This window comes from Setaria italica, chromosome VIII (genome assembly GCF_000263155.2).
Source record: "Setaria italica strain Yugu1 chromosome VIII, Setaria_italica_v2.0, whole genome shotgun sequence".
NCBI lineage: Eukaryota > Viridiplantae > Streptophyta > Magnoliopsida > Poales > Poaceae > Setaria > Setaria italica.
Genome location: NC_028457.1, coordinates 489,925 through 508,944, shown reverse-complemented (window position 1 = coordinate 508,944; position 19,020 = coordinate 489,925). Strand labels below are relative to the sequence as shown.

Genomic DNA, 19,020 nt, shown 5'->3' with positions numbered 1-19,020 from the left:
AGAATAGTAAGCTTGTCCAGCGGCTAAGGTTGGAGCAGCGCCGCCGTGCCACGCGCCGGCAAGGGTGAGCCCCACGGAAGCTAGCAGGCCGGCAGGAGGTGGCGCTCGGGAAGGCGGTAAATTTTCGTATAAATCACTGCTCCCGCCGCCGGCGCCATCTTTTTCACCGCATCCTATGTTCTTCGCTCGCTCAGTCGTCGTCCTGCGCCGCCGCTGTTCCACCGCCGCCAGTCAGTCCACCTCGCCAAGAGACGCCGCCTTGATCTCCTCAACCAACCCCTACAGCCACCGTCCAGCCTCAACACCCACCATCACCTCCCCGCCATGTTCTTCTCCAAGTCCGGCCGCCACTTGTTCTGGTAAGGGTGCCGCCGTAGAAGTGCCTGGTGCCGAGGTTCCGGGCGTTGTTCAGGTGCTTGGGTGTGTTGTGCACGAGATATATATGGTGTAGACAGTGCTTGTTGGCCGAGCGTTACGCCGGCTTGGCTGGAACGCATGCGCTGCCGCGCGCCGCGCGTTGGCCATGGCCGTCGCCATGGAAGGGCCTGCTTCGGCCACGGCTAGCTCGGGTAAAGGCGAGTGCTGCGCTGCTTAAGTCGTAGGAGTGCTCTCGTAGAGCTTGCTGCCTTGGCGCTGCCGCCGGCGAGAGCTGCGAGCTGCCGCTCTTGCGCGCCGACCGAGCTCAGCCCAGTCCGCCGCCGCTGCCGCAAGCTTCTGTTCAGCCCACCGCCCAGGCCAAGAACCCCACCAGTAGATGCGCGGTAGCCTAGGGAGTCCGCACAGCTAGTCCTCGTCACCGGCAAGGTCACCGGCGGCGAGTTGCCGGCGTGACCCGCCGGACACCCGCGGTCAAGGGTCGGGCCGTTGTGCCTTTGACTCGAGGGCCCGCGCGTTAGTGGCCTTGACTAGGAAGGGCGCCGGTGAGGATAGGGTTTCCCAGGGGTTTTTTTGGAAAAATTGGATTTAGGTGTTTTAGATATTAGTTTTAAATTCAGTTTCTTATTTAATTCTTTATAATTTATAGAGATGTCCAAAAATAATGAAACCAATTTTTTTAGGCTTTTTTATTTTCCTTTATGCATTAAAAATTCTTAAACCCTAGGATAAAATAATAAAATTTAAGTATTTATTTAAATACCTTATGAAGGTATTTAAATAAATACTTAATATTTATAAAATGAATAAAATTTTGAATAAAATTTTATTATTTACAAATAATTATTAATCCATAGGAATTAATTTTTATAATCCTTTTCTAAATAAAAGAAAATGCTTAAGCTAGGTTAGATAAAGAAACTAAAGTTGTGGGTAAATCTTTATGGGTAGATTAGTGTTGGCTTGCAACTTTATCAGGAAGATAAGTTGTATAGTCTTTGATTTCGAAAAGTTTACATCTCTAACTAATGCATATACTCTATCGTAGACATAGAAGTCCTAGAAGTGGATATCTTGGAAATATCTGAAGAGCCTCAGGATTTCGAAAAAGTTGTTGAATTGATCCCTTGTGAGGGAGGATCTTCTAAAGATACTAACCTTTTTGCGGATCAAGGCAAGCCCCAATGCATCTAAGCCTATCTACTTTCAAAAATTATTATTCATGAGTCCATCTATTGGTTATTTCCTGATAAATGCATTAAGTCTAGGAGTTGATTGCAAACCACTCTTGTGCATGATCCTACCTTGTTTAGAGGAAATCTTTGCCACTTGTTCAACTAATTAGTAACTATCCTATGCTTAGCAATGCTTAGATATCTTTAAGTAACTTTGGTTACTCAACTCTAATATTAATTTGGTCATACATGTTAATCAAGGAAAATAGCCTGAAATTTTGAAAATGTGACAAAAGCTAGAGATGATAGTTCTAGAGATGATACTTCTGTCTGTTAAGTTCAATTTGGTTAAGGATCGTTCATTGTTTTAACCAGTGATCAAGTGATTTTTACCTGGTTGCTTACTGAGTATGGAGCCAGCAAAGCTCGGTAGGTTAGTTGGCTCTCTGATCGGAAATATTTTGTATCCATGCTTGACGTGCTGGAGAATGACAAGGGTATAGCCTGAAACTCACATGGAGATCAGGACCAGACGTGGGGTGCCATGTGGGGGTGCGTCCCTGGGTTCGGGTAGTCATATTTCCCATCGTTGGGTTCGGCTAATCGAAAGGTTGTTATGTGCAACCTGGACAGTTGTGCATGGTTGGTAGTCGGGTATCTCCTACAGGATGTAAATCGGTCCGGATCATCACAATTCTCAATTATGAATGTACTTGATCATTGCTTAAGTATTGTAGAGTAATCAAGTTGAATATAATGTTTTCCTGAAATTAATATGCTGTATGATTTAGTTCCACCTGGTTGCTCAAAAATATTTTATTCACCTAGATGGGCTACTAATTTGAAATAAAATGATAAAACTAAGGTTCTACTAGTAGTAAGTTTTCCGCAAAAATGTAAGTCAGCCAGTACACCATAAAACTATCATATTCAAAATATATTGGTTAGTCAGGTCAGTCTTACTGAGTACCCTCGTACTTAGAGGATCTTTGGTTATTGTTTTTAGAAGCACAGCAGGGGACAACCGAAGAAAAAGTCCCGAAGAACTATAGAGTATTTACGAGTCTCACAATACCCTAGAATAAAACTTAGTTGTATAATTACTTACCCTTGGACTGGTTTTATATTAAAAACTCCTAGCGATGGTCTAATTTGCACTGTTAAGTTTGTTTCAATCTACGGTTTGTAATAATTCGCACCTTCTGTACGTATGTAGAAATGTAATATTTGTTGATGCTTTCCCATCGTGGAAGCGATCCTGATGTATGGCTATGAAAAATATCGTGGATGTTTCGAGACGTCCTAGGGACACTCGACGGACTACCAGGCTTACACTGTTTTAAGTGTGTTTCGTATAATTGCTGCTCAAACAACGATTAGACGCACTTAAGCTAGTTTAAGTCGGACAGTTCTGCCACACCTTCGCAGTCGACAATTCAAAACTCATTCGGGATCGTCCGAGCGAAGGTGTTTTGGAATAGGGTCTGCATATTACATGACCCTTTAGGGTGTACAAGTTGGATTAGAACTCTTTCTTTACTGAAATGTATAACGTATTTCTATAATACAGTGGTTGAATGAGAGTAAATTCGGTATACTGTACAAGAGTTTATATTTTGGAGAAATACAGGTATAAGAGAGTTCTATTTCCCATTTATTATATACATGGTTTGTTTAAGTGTTTGAACCAACGATCAAAATCCATCCACCGCGCAAAGAATCGTCAACTCAACACACGTGCACCTCCCCCGCCTCACTAATTCCCCACGACGGCGATGCAACCCGAATTCATCGACCGCCCATAAAACGACTGAAAGGGAAGCGACCGTCCCTTTCCGGCCCACCAAGCCCACCCACCAAGGCCGCCATTACTGGACTAGTAGTAAGCCGACGAGGCTTCCGACCACCGCCCGCCCGCTGCCGTTCCTCCTCCGCCACCACCAGGGCACCACCACCACCATGTCCTTGTGGCGCGCGGCCGCCTCCCGCCTCCTCCTCCGCCGCTCGCCGCCCCTTTCACCGTCCACCGCCTCCTCCTCCTACGCTCTCCTCCTCCACGCGCGCCCCTTCTCCCCGCCCCCGCCGCGTCCGGCCCCAGCGGAGGCCGAGGTCACACCGGCCGAGGCGCGCCGGCTGGTGCGCCTCGTGGGCGTCGAGGTGCTCAAGCGCCGCCTGCGGGACGGCCGGGACGAGGTGGTGGGCTACTCCGAGCTCCTCGACGCATGTGTCGAGGCCGGCGCGGCACGGACGCACGCCGAGGCCGAGGAGCTCGCGCGGGCCATGGATGACGCCGGCGTCGTGCTGCTCTTCAGGGACAAGGCATACCTGCACCCCGAGAAGGTCACATTTCTGACCGTTACATCATCCAGTTATTTCCTTTTAAATCACCTGCATCTCATGACCGTTTTATTCTGGATTACGATTCAGATAGATCCCTTTTACCAGCCCATTTGGATGGGTTCACATTCTTACTGATCAGTTAAAAATGGAACTTAACCTATAAATTCCCTCTTTATTAAAAACAAAATTCCATCAAATTCCCAGAGAAACCCCCTGTTTCAGTATCCCTCTATTGTCTGAGATGAATTAGTCACCCTCCATTTCCTAGTCCTGTTTGTGGCATGGGGGGTTCTAGCATCAGTTACTAGAAAACTGAGGAAAACGGTAACATTGGGTATTATCAAGAGGTGACATATGTCAAGATGCACATGGAATTACCCAGAGGATCAACATCTAGATGGAATTACAGAAATGTAGATTCAATGTAGGATGGTTATATGTTAACATTACAGCTATTTTGATTTGACTGTGTAGCCTGCAGTCCACCTCAACCGTTGTTTGTTCTTCACCTACCCTGGTCAGAACAAAGACCAGAGAAAAAGCGGAATCTTGTTAGTATCCTCCACGACACTTAAAATATCTAATATCTAAGCATCCGCCTCAGATAAAGCTATTATTTTATTCTTTGAGTGTAGATATTACATCAACAAAGGCTAAACGTTCAACCAACAAGGATTGCATCATGTGTTTGAGATTTTTCTTTTCTGTTGCTTTCAGATGTAGACTGTAGTGAAGTGACAATTTTGCTATCGTGACAGTGAAAATAATGCATATCAGCCTATTTAGTAAGAGCCAGTGGTTTCCTTACTTGGGTGCCAAGATGGGCAAAAGGAATCATGATGTAATTTTCTGACTGAATCTTATATTGATTGATTATTCACTTTTTTAGGTGGTGGACCTGGTTAGAAGAGCTGTGCCACTTGCACTCGGACCAGAGAATGACCCGAGAAAAAAGGAGTTTAAGCAGCTCCAGGAAAAGAAGGAAGAGATTGACAAGCTGGCACACAAGCAAGTACGACGTATCCTATGGTCTGGCTTAGGGTTCTTCATGTGCCAAGTGGGGCTCTTCTTCCGTCTCACATTCTGGGAATTCTCATGGGATGTGATGGAGCCAATTGCCTTCTTCACCACTGCTTCTGGCCTGCTTGTTGGCTACGCCTATTTCCTCGTCACCTCAAGGGACCCGACGTATCAGGACTTCATGGAGAGGCTGTTTTTATCGAGGCAGAGAAAGCTTTGCGCCGCACAGAAGTTTGATATGGAGAGGTACATGGAGCTGCAGAAGCACTGTAGGTGTCCCCTGGAAGGCCATCACCCTCATGGTCCCAAGATTCATGGCTTGTGACACCACAGGAACTAAAGTTTCTCCTCTGTTACCTGAAGCTTCACACTGCACTCTCTAGGTTGTAGAACGGGCACTATTCACATGCCTTTCATCTGATACTATAGTCCGAGATAGCAATGTAGTCCTGATAGAATGCATGGATCATATAAGAGTTACCCTTTAGCTACATATCAGAGATAAATGGTGAACCCAACTGAATGTTCAGACCTTGCTAATATATCATGTGTATTTTGACAGATTGTTTTGAGGACCTAAATACCTAACATGCTGAGCTATGCCGGTATATGTTCCAGGCATAGCCACCAAGAATACAAGATGACACAGGTTATGCAAGTCTCGAATATCACCTTCTTTTTTCGTTTGCTGTGCTTGATCGCAGATCTAAATCCAAGTTCTGTTAGGCACAACCATCTGAATTCTCACTCTTTGGAGAACTGATGAAATTTGTACAGCAAAAAGATCCTAAATTCAAAAAAATGAACGCCATCGAGCAGAACAAACAACCATCCATTACGCCGCCAGTGGGATATCAGCATCACACAATAACAAAAACAATAACAAGCCTTGCGGCAGAGAGCTACAGGCGACTATTTGCTAATTTAGGCATCATTTGCTGTTCCTTGTACATGATGTGCCACAGTCAACATTTGCCCTAGTATTGCTCTTGTACAATGAGCAAAAGAATAGCATAAAAGAAAATTATACAAAACATGAGCAGCAAGGGAACTGCACTTTTGCAATTCCAAGCAGCAAATGAAAAAGGTCATTCATCTGTGTATAAACTGGTGAAAGAACCGACACATCTCTTAGAGGGTCTGTAACTTTACTCCAAAGGTTTCACGCTGGTGTCCTTCTGATGTCTTAGATGCTGAGTTGCTGACAATTGCAAGGTTTTGCAGAGGACATTTCAGTTTATTAGCCTTTTGGGATTTGAGCATCGCCTTCGCAGGGGTGTATTTGGGTCATCTGTAGGCCTGGAGTGATTTTCTAGTTACCATAACTTTGTCAATTCATTAAGTTCATGAGGTCTGCGGTTCAAATGCCCAAAATGGTAGTATTTGGTGCATTTCATGGTACTGTTAATTAGTGGATGTTGCATTCCATCATGAATTTCTCCCCTGTAGTCATGTACTTCCTCCAGTAGCTTTTATAATTGTGTATCCCCAAATCAAGCCAAGGTTTCATGACACCATTGTAGTGTAGAGTAGGAGCCTTTTCTATATCGTCTCGACTAATTCCATAATCATGTCCAAGGCCTGACTGAACCCATGAGTCTTCCAAAGGGTATATCAGATCTTGAAAGGCAAGTATACTAACAGGGAGTGCTTTCAGTTGCTTTGATGTTAGGTTCTCCTTTTGCAGCTATAAGAAAAGCATAGGCAGTGCATCAGAAGATACATACACAAGATAAGTAGGTCAGTGAAAATGGGTAATTCCACCTATGCCCCTGAAATTTCACAGTTCCCTTGCCTGTCATTGAGACATCAATGGCATATAAGTGAACTTCAGAATTTTCAGCGGCATAGGAGGAATTTATCTGGAAAAAGGAAGATAATGCTAGAGCTTCTACATGAAAACCAAACAAAAAACTCTTAAGATAAGCATTGATAATTTCAGGTGAAACTTTGGATAGGACTATGGGGTACTGACCTTTTGGAGTGATTGATGATACAAACTGGTGACACGGAGGTCCCTCCATTTTTCCAATTCAATGACATTCAGACCAGACAACCACACACATGCATCGGAGTTGAAACTATGTTCGGCAATATAAGCTCTTAACTGTCCTAATGTAACTCCACAGAACTGGACAGCACCGACCACTTTACCATCCATATCGAGGTTCCACAGAGATGACAAGTCTTTTTGGACAATCAAATCATCATCCAGAACTACTACTCTATTCAAGTTACGAAGAAGGTCAGGCAACAGGAAATGTGAATGGCCAAAAACAGATATGTACTCAGTTTTCATCTGCCTCTGGGAAGATTCAGAATAATTATGAATTGTAACACGGAATTCCTCTGAAGGCCATAATTGTTGCATCTCAAGTGAATCTTCATGCTTTGGGAACTTCAGATGATCCTCAATGTTAGTTACATGAACAGTAGCCTCCAAGTATGAATTTCTGTCAAACCAATGCTTCATTGCATAAAAGTTTTGCGCATCAGTGAACAAGTGGAAAACAATACTGCCAGAATCCTGAAAATGTGTGTACATAAGTTAGCAATAAGATGGATATCTCAAAACCTTTTCAGTTATTTGAAAATAACAGTATACCTGGGAATTCAAAACTGTTGAATTAATAGTGGTTGAAACTGCAAGCACGTTTCTGGAAAATATTACATAGTGCTGGAAGGTAGGACTTTCAAGCATCTGCTTATTTAGTTGGTCCGTGCGGATTGATCGAGATTTGAAATATTCTAATGTCAATCTCATGTTCAAGCAATGGTGAGTTTTCGGCATAGTCTGGACACCAAGATGATATAGAAATGCACTCTGTCTTGTATGGAAATAAGCTTCATCTTCAGTTATATCAAGTAGCTGCCTAAGTTTCCGTTCAACATTAGAGCATCCTACTTCACAAGACTTGGTTCTCTCAATTGTGTTCTCCATTTTCTCTAGCTTTTCTGTAAAACTGAAAAGATCAAGCAGCCATTACCTTCAGAAACAAAGTGAGGACAAATAAACAAAAATGAATTGCAATGTGATATTTTTTTAGAAGTCACATGCATCATAATGGTCTATGCTACATTCTTCATTGCTTGAAGAAAACCAGATGTCAATTGAAACAACAAATGGAGCCATCTTAATGAATTGCTATAGCAATGTAGGCAAAAAATTTTAGAAAAACAAAAAAGATCATATAATATTTTTTAAATCTAACATGGTACTAACATTGGTGGCAGATCAGCATCTGTGATGGTGTCACTCAGCATGCGTTCATGTTCTTGAATGCTTTGTTTCAGTTCACGTGTAAATCTTTCATGCTGCTTTATTTTTGCAATACTAGGATAATGAGCTCTTGCAATAAAAAGTTGATCTTTAAGCCTCTTCACAATAGCATCTTTCATAACTTCCCTATGCTCAGTAGACCAGAGGCAGTAACTTCCATATTCATGTTCACAGGACTTGGGATTCCCCTCATGCACTGTCTCTTGACCATGGTTCTCTTTCCCATTAACAACAGTATCATGTCGCAAAACAGTTTTAGATTCCTACGGCACAAAAGTAGAGCAGAGCAGTTATGAAGGATCCCTAGTAGAAAAAATGCCAGGCCTTAAATTTAAAGCACAAATCATCACAGGAATACAGGAGTCACATCCTGAACCAACAATTACAAAGCTGTAGTGCCAACATTTGAACTAACTGCAATTGGCTCTTACAGGGGTTTGCTGAAGTCTTGAAGTACTAAGGATGAAAACGTATATGCTTACTTCTAACTGATGTACATTATAGAGCACTGTATGTAAAACCAATTCACAACATGGTATATGGCCATAAATGATGAGTGGTAGTAGGATTGCCGCAAAAGCCTCATACCATGAACTGAGCTCACATTTTTCTTGTGCAAAGCCTACAGTCTAAACAGCTGTTATTCAAATACAAAAAATACAGAGTTGCAGACTACTTTAATATAAAAAATGCAGCCAAATAAAGAGATTGTCTGTTACCTTTGATCTCCAGGACAGGTCCTTCCTTTGATATCTTTTCAGCATATCAGGTCCTGAAATACCACTGGAAACGGTAAGATGGATACTGGCACTGTCTTTTTTTCGAACAAAAATACTAGCAATGCTTTGCTGTTTGTACGTTCCTAATGCTTACCATTGCTTTTGAAGGTGTCATTATTTAGCTTAACTAAATACAAAACACCCTTGAGCTTTGCTTTTGATTTGATAGCATGATTCTTAGACTTTGATCTAGGAGACATCTCAGCTGAAATCCCGTTGGATCCAGACGACGCCTTTTTGGAAACATCCTGCATACAAAGTTAAAAAAAGAAAGGAGGTTAGTCAAGATTGAAAAGGAAACATTTGACCTTAAGTACGGCAGGCTCTTGATTATTGTTTTAGGCAAGAGTCAGGAAACATCCATGTGGCAAAGGTGTTCATGTAGCTAGCTAATTGCGCACCAGATTCCAGATTTGAGCAAAGTTTCATCAGCAGTATTGGACACACTACACGCTGCCGGATGATCTGTTTTGGTATCACTACTCACAAGTGTTACAATATGCTTATCGCAACACAGTTAATTCAGAAGCTGTGTAAGAATATTTTGCATTCACTCTTCTATTCAGATATGGATTGGCTGAATGGTGGTCACAGAATATAGAAAAGGCCAACCTCAAATTGTTTCAAGAAGAACGGAAAAGGCCAAGCAATGGAAGAGGAATCGCACAATGGAAGAGAGCATCTTGACAGCAACAGCAGTTTTGGGTACATTTTTATCGGAGGCATGGCAAGGCATGATGAAAGAAACAATCTTGGGTTGCCACCTACAAGAATAGCAACTCTAGAATGGAGAAAAAGGCGGTAGGTTGTTAAGCGTCACAACACGCAGCTATGCAGACGTCCGCAAAACACGCACGCACACGCGGAGCGCATGAACGCCTTGAAAATCCGTAGATGCAAGTAGTTCAATTCCTCATTTTTTTCCGCGAAAAACAGCTGGGAAAAAAAAAATCAACTCGGTTCTCGTTGTTGCTGACATAAATTTTAACCGCGTCTCGCCCAACTTGGTGCTGAGCCGCAGTTATTTCCCTTACGCAAAAGATGGGGAAGCAAGGAGCGGTACAGTAGCGTGAATGCGTAATCACTGTAGCAGAGCGTGGTAGTTGAATGGTAGCGGTACCTTGAGCAGCTCGTGCTTCATGGCGCCCCCATTCTCCAGATGCTGCTTGTTACTACGCGCCCCAAAACTGGCCAGCTCCTGATGAAGCAGAAGAACGAAATCAATCAGAGGATGAAGTTTAGTGCTCAGAGGATATCAGTAGAGTTTGAGAGCAGAATGTGAAGTTGGCGCGAGAAGCAGCAGCTAGCTTACGGTGCTGATGACGACCGCAGCGCGCTCCTCCGATCCATAGCCTGCAGAGGGAACACGGTTAGAGAAGCAAAGGAAGGAGTAGTCGTGTACAGATCCGAGGCCCTAGAGATGAGGTAGCAGCGTGTGCACACCGGGACCGGGGCGGTGGAGGCCGAGGAGGAAGACGAGCGGGAGCAGGATGGAGCAGACGACGAGCGCCGGCACGGCGGCGGCCAGGCCGCTGCAGCGGCGCTTATTGGGCGGCGGCAGCGACAGGGGAGAGGAATGCTGCTGCTGCAGCTGGTGCCCCTTCTTCATGCTCTACTCCACTGGCCACTGCTGGCTGCTGCTCTGCGTCCGCTCCCAGCGCCAGCGCCTGCAGCTCGGTAGTGGGGCTGGTGCCTGGTGATGCAATTACTTCTGCGTTAAGCTGCAGGAAACAAGGAAAGCAGGCGGCTTTCTCTGTTCTCTCCCTCTTTCTTCCTCCTCGGGCAGGGCGCGTTGGAGCCTCCTCTGCTAGTCTGCTCCGCTCTGCAACGGAACCAAGCACACCACCGCTACGCCTACACATTCACAAGGCAAGGGTGGAGTGAAGAACTCGCTGGGCCCCTCGTGGCCCCAAAACCCCTGCTTTTGCAGTTTTGCTTTGGACGAGTCTCTCTCTCTCTCTCTCTCTCTCTCTCTCTCTCTCTCTCTCTCTCTCTCTCTCTCTCTCTCTCTCACACACACACACACACACACACACACACACACACACACACACACACACACACACACACACACACACACCCACACACACAAATGGAGTAGTGGACTAGCCAGCCCTGCGCCCCTACCGGGAAAATACAGATGCTGCTCCGCTTGTTAAATGAGTCAAGACAGATTCAGTTTATCACGAATTACTTTAAATAATGAGAAAGTTTGCATCGAAAACTAATTTTATACTAGCATATTTGTGCTATGTGTTACAAAGATATTATAGCACAAATTAAATTAGATTTCTTTAGAGGCTAGTAGTCTGTAAAGGTTGAGGACAAGCTAAGTTTAGGGGTGAGTTGCTCTTCTTTTCCGTGACATGTTTCCATCATTTCCTTCCTTTCCATCAGGAAGAAACGGAAAGCACCGGAGATGATGGTGAAGGAAGAACTGAACCGAAAGGAGGGAATAACAGTCTGAACTACTGACCGTGGTGGACATCTCTGCAATGTAGACGATGGAGATGGAGAAGGCAGGGACAGAAGAGGGCCCTGCCTGCGTCTTGTGTGGCCATCACTCACCACTGGACGTGGACGGATTGATCTCATCTTGGGTCCACGCTTTCACTTATACCGTGCCTGGTTGTTGATTGCTTTAATTTGGTACCGTCTGCTCTCGACCGATCGTCCGGATCATCCATATTTTTTTCATGGTACTCTCTTCTTCTTCACATGCTTACTACATGCATTGCATTTGCATCGCATCTACCGCCCGTGGGTATGATGTGCTGGGTACTTCACTCAGTTCACTGTTCCGACTTCCGAGCCAGCTACGCTACCAAAAGCTTAAGGAGGGAGGGAGGGAGAGGGAGGGAGAGAGCTGTGAGTAGAGTACACTAAACAAAAGCTGCGAGTAGAGAAACACGCACCATCTATCATCCGCATATACACTATGTATTAACACAAAGCCAGTATCAACAGCCTGGTCAGCTACCTTGTCAACACACTTGATTAGATACACTATGTATTAAACAAAGCCAGTATCAGTGAGTCAGTCAGTCAGGCGCTCTGCTCTCTCTTGCAAGTTGCAACAGCCACAAGCTTGGGAGGTATCCTAGTACTTAACTTACGTAGTAATATTAAACTATATGGTCGGCAGTAAAATGCTGCGTAATTCGTGCTGATCCATGTCTCAGATCTTCGGGATTCTAATTTTTCTTCTGTTGCATGCACGTGCTGCACTTTACTACGTTAAACCATCAGAATGAGCTAGTGTTGTCGCCCACAATTGTCCGCACAAGCACAACGCAAGATCGCACTACCACATGCTGGTCCAGTAACCCGATCATGCGGGGCCCAAAGCCGCCTCCTTTTAGCCTTGCTACCAATGTCAAGATGGTTGGAGGTTGGTGCCAGAATTAAGCATTATCACTTTGAATAGTACCATCAATATTCACTCCACTCCACTCGTTAAACGCTTCCATGGAACAATGCAGTACAGTGGCGTCGCCGCTGCTCTTGTCCTCCTGACCGAGCAGTCAGAAAAACCAGCATCGACTTCATTTATAATCTTAGAATGATAAGAGGAGGTACTCGTTGCAACAATACAACAAAACAGAGTTCGAGCTACCGCACACGCAGCATCACGTTAAGGAAATCGATCATCACGTTAGTGCAGGAATTTGTCAATACTGTTCGCCAGCAAGCAAAGCGGCCGAGGCAGTGCAAACATGTCCAAAACGCACATCAGATGCGATACTACGCACAAACCTGAGAAACAAACACTTTATAGCTAGAGGAATCAAATGCCCAAGGCCCTCCTCCATTATGCACATCTTTAGCACCAAATTCACACATACTAGTCCGGTAGCGGGCCAGAGGCACATGCTGGGAACAAGATGGGCAGCATTATGCCATGTACGCCAAACAACTGAGCGTGCAAACCACTTCAAATCCTGCCACTATGCATCACAACTAGCTTCCATCATCATTTCTTCATCTTTTCTTTTAACACTCAGGGTCAAAATCCAAAACTAGAGGTAGGCGTACATCAAGAGCCTTCTTCGATTTGAGACAAAAGACCCATAACCAATTAACCATATCCAAAGCTCTTCCGGTTGGCCTGGGCCCAACAAAAATGCAAGCTTCAAAGTTCCCATTGTATGTTTCCGTGAATTCTGATGGCCTGCTTTGTACACAGGGGGGAAAGGAAGGCAAAGCATCATGAAAGCAAAGATATGGCCACCTGCTTTAGCTTACCACTTCACTTGTTATCATAACTACCCATATTCTCCTTTGACACATACTTTTTCTTTAACTTTCAGAGCTTCAGCAAGGCTTAACATTTCCCTGTGCAGATTAAATTGAATTGGTGTATGAATAGTGACACTTTGCCAGTAATGAACAATGCACATTACACAGTAGGCGCATATTTGTAATGGTGAATTTGTGATATATATATATAGTAAGATGGATGGATGGATGGATGGTGCCAATAAGAAACTGGAAGTGCCTGTGCGCGTTTAGTAACATCAGAAAGTTTCCAGTTTCCCTACAAATACAAATGCCCTTGTTCTATGGCCAAGCTACACAGAGAGTAATAATTGATGGCAGTGGGATGACATGTTTGCCCCAAGCTATAAAAAAAATCAAATTCTGAATAGCACCAACTATTGACAGCACCAGGAAAACAAAAGGAGGTGGCATGTTCCAAATTACGGCACACTATTGGCTGCATCCCTGCATCAGCTAGACAGCTACTAAGAGCAAACCTGTACTGAGAGCATCAAGATTGCAAGTGCTGGCAGAATCTGGTTTTGGTCTGATCTGATGTCACGTGTCAGTGGATCAGTAACGAGTCTGGAAGGAGAATAAAGAAGGGAGATATAATGTCAAAGAAGCATTTCTACAAACATAACTGTATATTAAAACTCATTGACTGCAGTCTTTAAGGTACCTCTTATCATGACTGAACGGTCACAGCTGATTCCTTATCTGAAGGGCAACAGTGATCTTGATGATTTTCAGATGTTACCATCTTACTTTGCATGCTTCCATCAGCTGAGAACGGAATAATATGTTGTAATTGTTAGTGTCCTAACAAATGAATAGAATTTTTGCAGCTGCGGGGAATACTCTATAGATTAAACAATGCTTGTCATCATAAAAGAACCAAATTCTGCATTTGAAGGAACTAGAATTTCATAGGCGTAATACACAATATCTTAACATGAGGAATTGAAACTAACCGTCTGTTTTATCCAACTCAGTCTTTTTGGATTTGGAGCCTCTCCTTCGATCATCTCGAGATGGCCTGTTGTATAAATCCTTGTATTTTTGAAGCAACATTTCCTTTTCTTCTAGTAGTCCAAGCATTTCGTATGCATCTTCAACTTTCCGTATAATATCTTTGCTTGGAGGTTTACGACCACATGCTTCTAGTTCTTTGAAGAGCTAAATCATCAGAAAAGCAGGGCAATTCAGACGTATGTGTTGTCACATGAAAATAAGTGAAAACATAACCTGAACTGGATCAGAAGTGACGGGGTTAAGGTTCAAACCTTCACAAGCCTTTCTAGCCTATTATTTCTATAATAGATAGCCAGCATAAGATGGCAGAAACGCCAAGGAACTGAATGGAGGTCATGGGCTATTTTCTTCTGCCAGATTTTATGTGCTTCCTCAGCTCTATTATCCTTCTCAAGTGCACACACTAATTGCTCATAAGTTCTCATTGTATTTCCTTGCCCTTTGCTTAGCATCCATTTTATCACCTGAATATGTTGTCAGACGAAATTTACTTCAAATGCATAGAAGACAAAAACAGTTGAAAGTAACTTAGAAGATACAATACCTGGACAATTCTATGCCATTGTTGCTCCTTTTCGAGAGCTGAAAGTGCTTGCTTTAGTGACGCCAGAGGAAAATCCTGCTCAAAGGCAACCCAAGCATCAAGGGTGCCGTAAACAACTTCTCTTGAATCTTTGAGGCCAAGGAGCTGTAGTTGGATAAAGTTCTATTTAGTAATTTTGTTGCCCAGGGCAAATAGCAGCTAAATGACTGCAATGCAAAAAAAATCTTATTGAAATTTTTCAATTTGAACAAGTGGTGTAATTTTATCCACGCTAAACAAGAATGGAGGCTATAATATATGCACCCAGGTCAATATCAAAAGATTAACGCACTGCTTTGTTCATTTTATACATGGAAGGATACGATCCTATTAGTCATTCAAAGAAGAGCCGACAGGTCCTAGCATAATCTACTTTCCTAGGACAACAATTCATTATATAACGAATTAGCTGCTATCATTCCTCCACCAAAATCAAGAAAATCAAGCAAAATGTGAATTAACTACTATATATTATCCTGCAGGTGAAAGAAAACTGTCTATAAAATGTACCATACAATACAATTTGAATCTGGTTAATGAAAAAAAAGGGAATTACATGCAAGCTAAAAAAAATCTTGTCGATGTATCTTTCATTGTCACTTATAATTTTCAAAATGTAAGCACATTATTATCGTGTGTATCATCATCGTTTGAAACATAATATGTTATATCAATTATATGAGAACATATGAGCAGTGTACATACAGTGTTGACAAGAAATTTCCTTTTCTCTGCTGAAGCCAATTTTTTTCCAACAGGCCCTTGTTCCAATTCCCTTGTGCTCTTTTGTACGCGTTTGATTATTATATCAGAGTCCTGTGTAAGAAAGATAAATTCTTTAATCCACACCTTAACCATATATAATGCCACAGTTTTGAAGCTAAACATAAACCACCAACCTCAAGAATCATAAATGCTCATATGGAAGCAACCTTGAAATTGCAAGAAACTATCCTATGCAATCAGTGCATCCAAGTAGAAACACTTAAGAATTACATCTAGTTTGAATATCAACTAGGCTATTTGACATGCTGAGCAAACAAAAATTTTATAGGCATTCTGAATAGTGAACAACCAGAAGGAAAGACTGGCAAGACAAAATAATTACAAAGATAAATAGAATTGTTTCAATACAAAACAAAGAGTAATGGTATTGTGCCTACCTTTGCAGGCGTAGTTGGTTCTAACTCCTTTTGCTGATATGCTCGGCCTCCAGCAACATTTTTGGAAGTCGAGAAATCTCTAGTAGCATGCTTAAACCAACCAGATATGGGCTAAGCAGATGTGCCAGAGGTGAAAACGTTTTAGGACTAAACAGCATTAAGGAAGAGCAACTTCTTGCTTAGGATGGGGAGGCGTGTACCTCTATCTGCGAACTCAAGAACCTGCACAATGTAAATAAAAAGGAAAAGTTTATCAAACACTATCTCCTTAAGAAATCATAAACGGCAAACCTAGTAAGAGGGAATGCAATAGGAACTTGCAATTTTATAGTTCAACAATCGAATTATTTAGACATGCAATTTCCACCCTCATGGATATACAGACGATTGGCAACCCAAAAAAAATCTACTTTTTATCTGTAACTGGAAATACTTTAGGCTCAGAAAACATAATTTGGTTTCTAAAGGGAAAGGGGGCAAAATCCCATTGCTTTTGTAACTCTGAACACCTGCAGTGGCATGAATGACAAGCTACTCGTTTCAACAACTAGTAAAGAACAGTACTAGGTAGTTAATTGTTGCATTTTAGTTGGACCACGACCATCCAAGAGAATTATAAAACTGGCAGGAACGTTCAAATGCGAAACAAGAATGAGTAAGAAAAGCTATGGAGAAGTTCCAAGTGTCTCTGTACTGTCACATTAGCAACTCCGATCCATTCAGCAGCAGTTGACAACACTGGGGGTAAATGAGATTGGGGTACCGTAGCGTGAAGAGGTAAGAAGAGAAAGAGCGCAGTCGGCACAAGCTCGGCATCAAGCAACAATCTTTTTGCAATTAAAAGTGAACTGGTTGTTGGGCACCGCTACTACTGCGGCTATGTTAGTGGTAGACTGGTAACAGTGGTGATTTACTGGGAGACAAGCATAGTGATTTGAAGGAAGGAAAAAAGATGGGATTGTAGAGTTACGGAAATGGGGCAGGGAAACGGAAGTGAAGGAACTCACCGGTGGAGGGGAACGGGGTCGCAGGCTGCGTGGCCGCTGGCGGGTAGGCGGTGAAGAGCGCGGAGGGATCGCCGGAGATGCCCGAGCATGGCGGCGGCGGCGGCGGAAAGTCCTGGCACGTCCGTCTGCTGGGAGCGGCACAGGCCAAGGCAGCCCAGGCCGATGGGCCGTAGAGTAGATAGAGCCCATATATCCACACAGCAGCGTACGTAATTTTTGCTGGATCAGCAGCCGTGTGGAGTGAGCGAGCACACACATTGTAGATCGACCTGTCAGCCGGTGAGCATGTCACTGCGGTGGCGGGCACGATCTGGCATTTCGGGAGCGTTCCCGATGTCATCCTCACATCGCTGACGTAGCACCGGCAGGACGTATGGGCCGTACGGCAGCAAGGCCGGCGGCGGACGGCACCTGCATCGTCGGCTTCTGGGGGCGCTCCGGCTGGCTTCTCGATGCCATTGGGGTCTACATCAAGCCATCATGCTCCTCCACAAACCCGGCGTACAAGACCGACCATGCGTCAGGGTAGGGATGAAATAAATTAACTGGCGCTATTATATTATATATACACTGGAAATTAATTGCCATTCTTGTTGATGTATGCTGGTTTGTGAAGATCATTGTTCCTGAAAGAACACAGGAAATCTTGTATTCTGTTTCTATCTGGTGACTGATGAGTCAACCTTGGCGGTGGCAGTTTTTTTAAAAAAATGGTGGTGGCAGATTTGCAGCCCAAATGTGAAGACCGGCAAATATTCAAATTTCTCAAATTGAAGGAAAGATTCTTTCTGAGAGGGTACAACGAGAACACCACAAACCCACGCACACCACACTCACACCACACACACGCACCAGGGAAGGATTGGGAGGCTCTAAGCCTCCAGTGCGCGGGAAACGCGCAGAACCACCGAACGCGGACGCGTGCATACCCTATATCTAGACTGGGACCTATCCTGGTGGTAACAAGGGGAAAACCGCCATGAGACACACGAGTGTCGATCCCAGGGATCGAACTCGCGCGCGGCCGCTCGCACACCTGGCATGAAGGAAAGAATAGAGAGAGGGGCGAATGGGCCGTGACGTAGATAGGTATCCAAGCCACGAGCCCATATAGTAATTTCACGGCTGGCGGAGTCCAGCTCGAATCGACCACCTGCACCAGATTTATTATGCAAGCAAAGCACGGGGTGTGTGGGTTGGATGAAATCGAATAGGCCGTGAAATCTAATCACCGATCCACCCACCCTCTTCGTTCAAGGGTGCAGCAGCAGTACGGCCGATACCCGGGAAGGATCATCAGCCAAGACGCCGGTGATCGCGGAGGAGGAGGAGAAGGCAGCTGCGACTGCGACGGTGAAGAAGAAACGAAGAAGGTGACGAGGAGGGTCTCCCCGGAGCACGTGGAGTTTGTCCTGGCCGCCAACCCGGAGTTGGAGTTGCAGCCCAGGCGGGTGAGCCAATCTGCTGCCATCATCTCCGGCGAGATCGTCAGGGCCAGGAACGAGCTCGTGCGCAGCCTCCAGGACAAGTTCCGGCACGAGTGTTAGAATTGTGTTTCTAACAGGTAGCTTGTCTACCATGTGCGCCATGCATAGGAGTCCTGGAGAGACTCATGTACGTGCGTGACAATTATGATCTTAGAGATAGACTTGATTGTTTAGAGATAGATCCTTTTGTAATTCAGATTATAAAGCAAACCGAGTCCTAGGCGATCACGATTGTATCCATGTAAATCTCTTGGTGGTTTCACCACATATAAACGTGCAACTGTGGCAAGTCAAGATAGGTAATCATGTTTCCCTCTTTTCTTACATGGTAATCAAAGCATCCTCTTCCTAAGCATCCACAAATTCCTGCGCCAAAAATCCTCTTGCACCAAAAACATCCTGCGCCAGAAACTTTCCTGCACCAAAACCATCTTATGGAGTCAACAGCAACCCCTGCGCCGGCGCTAGACACTGCCTCGGAGAAATTGACTCGAGACAGTTATCTTCTATAGAAGG

The 19,020-nt window shown here is 44.1% G+C and overlaps 3 protein-coding genes across 4 annotated transcripts; 1 reads left to right on the top strand and 2 right to left on the bottom strand.

Moving 5' to 3' along the window:
- Positions 1–3,241: 3,241 nt before the first annotated feature.
- On the top strand, positions 3,242–5,576 carry LOC101757005 (calcium uniporter protein 6, mitochondrial). The gene is made up of 2 exons (XM_004980061.3): positions 3,242–3,890; positions 4,780–5,576. Exons 1-2 carry the CDS (start codon positions 3,510–3,512, stop codon positions 5,233–5,235), a joined length of 837 nt encoding a protein of 278 aa, XP_004980118.1. The 5' UTR covers positions 3,242–3,509; the 3' UTR covers positions 5,236–5,576.
- Positions 5,577–5,728: 152 nt separating this feature from the next.
- Positions 5,729–10,934, bottom strand: LOC101773869 (probable galacturonosyltransferase 7). The gene is made up of 9 exons (XM_004978431.3): positions 10,413–10,934; positions 10,282–10,322; positions 10,090–10,167; positions 9,064–9,217; positions 8,910–8,962; positions 8,134–8,453; positions 7,516–7,873; positions 6,886–7,437; positions 5,729–6,597 (listed from the first exon to the last, which is right to left on the bottom strand). The coding sequence occupies exons 1-9, from the start codon at positions 10,576–10,578 to the stop codon at positions 6,319–6,321; spliced, it is 2,001 nt and encodes a 666-aa protein (XP_004978488.1). The 5' UTR covers positions 10,579–10,934; the 3' UTR covers positions 5,729–6,318.
- A 2,459-nt stretch (positions 10,935–13,393) lies between these two features.
- LOC101756588 (pentatricopeptide repeat-containing protein At4g21190) lies at positions 13,394–17,220 on the bottom strand. Of its 2 annotated transcripts, none has more exons than XM_012848009.2 (9): positions 17,018–17,220; positions 16,211–16,232; positions 16,011–16,121; positions 15,553–15,663; positions 14,809–14,952; positions 14,516–14,728; positions 14,204–14,408; positions 13,912–14,015; positions 13,394–13,814 (listed from the first exon to the last, which is right to left on the bottom strand). In XM_012848009.2, exons 1-8 carry the CDS (start codon positions 17,104–17,106, stop codon positions 13,918–13,920), a joined length of 993 nt encoding a protein of 330 aa, XP_012703463.1. In that variant the 5' UTR covers positions 17,107–17,220; the 3' UTR covers positions 13,394–13,814; positions 13,912–13,917. The 2 variants fall into 2 exon arrangements, with proteins under 2 accessions (XP_012703463.1, XP_022684624.1); XM_022828889.1 differs by having other exon boundaries at positions 16,011–16,100; positions 17,018–17,184.
- Between the last annotated feature and the right edge of the window lie 1,800 nt (positions 17,221–19,020).

Coding starts and splice junctions, on each gene's coding strand:
- LOC101757005 (XM_004980061.3), top strand. CDS start 3,510: ATGTCCTTGTGGCGCGCGGCCGCCTCCCGCCTCCTCCTCCGCCGCTCG. Junction 3,891..4,779: donor CATACCTGCACCCCGAGAAG/GTCACATTTCTG, acceptor TCACTTTTTTAG/GTGGTGGACCTGGTTAGAAG.
- LOC101756588 (XM_012848009.2), bottom strand. CDS start 17,106: ATGCTCGGGCATCTCCGGCGATCCCTCCGCGCTCTTCACCGCCTACCC. Junction 16,122..16,210: donor TCTTGAGTTCGCAGATAGAG/GTACACGCCTCC, acceptor ACATCTGCTTAG/CCCATATCTGGTTGGTTTAA. Junction 14,409..14,515: donor GGCTAGAAAGGCTTGTGAAG/GTTTGAACCTTA, acceptor CTGATGATTTAG/CTCTTCAAAGAACTAGAAGC.
- LOC101773869 (XM_004978431.3), bottom strand. CDS start 10,578: ATGAAGAAGGGGCACCAGCTGCAGCAGCAGCATTCCTCTCCCCTGTCG. Junction 10,323..10,412: donor CCTCCACCGCCCCGGTCCCG/GTGTGCACACGC, acceptor TTCCCTCTGCAG/GCTATGGATCGGAGGAGCGC. Junction 8,454..8,909: donor ACCTGTCCTGGAGATCAAAG/GTAACAGACAAT, acceptor TTTGTGCCGTAG/GAATCTAAAACTGTTTTGCG.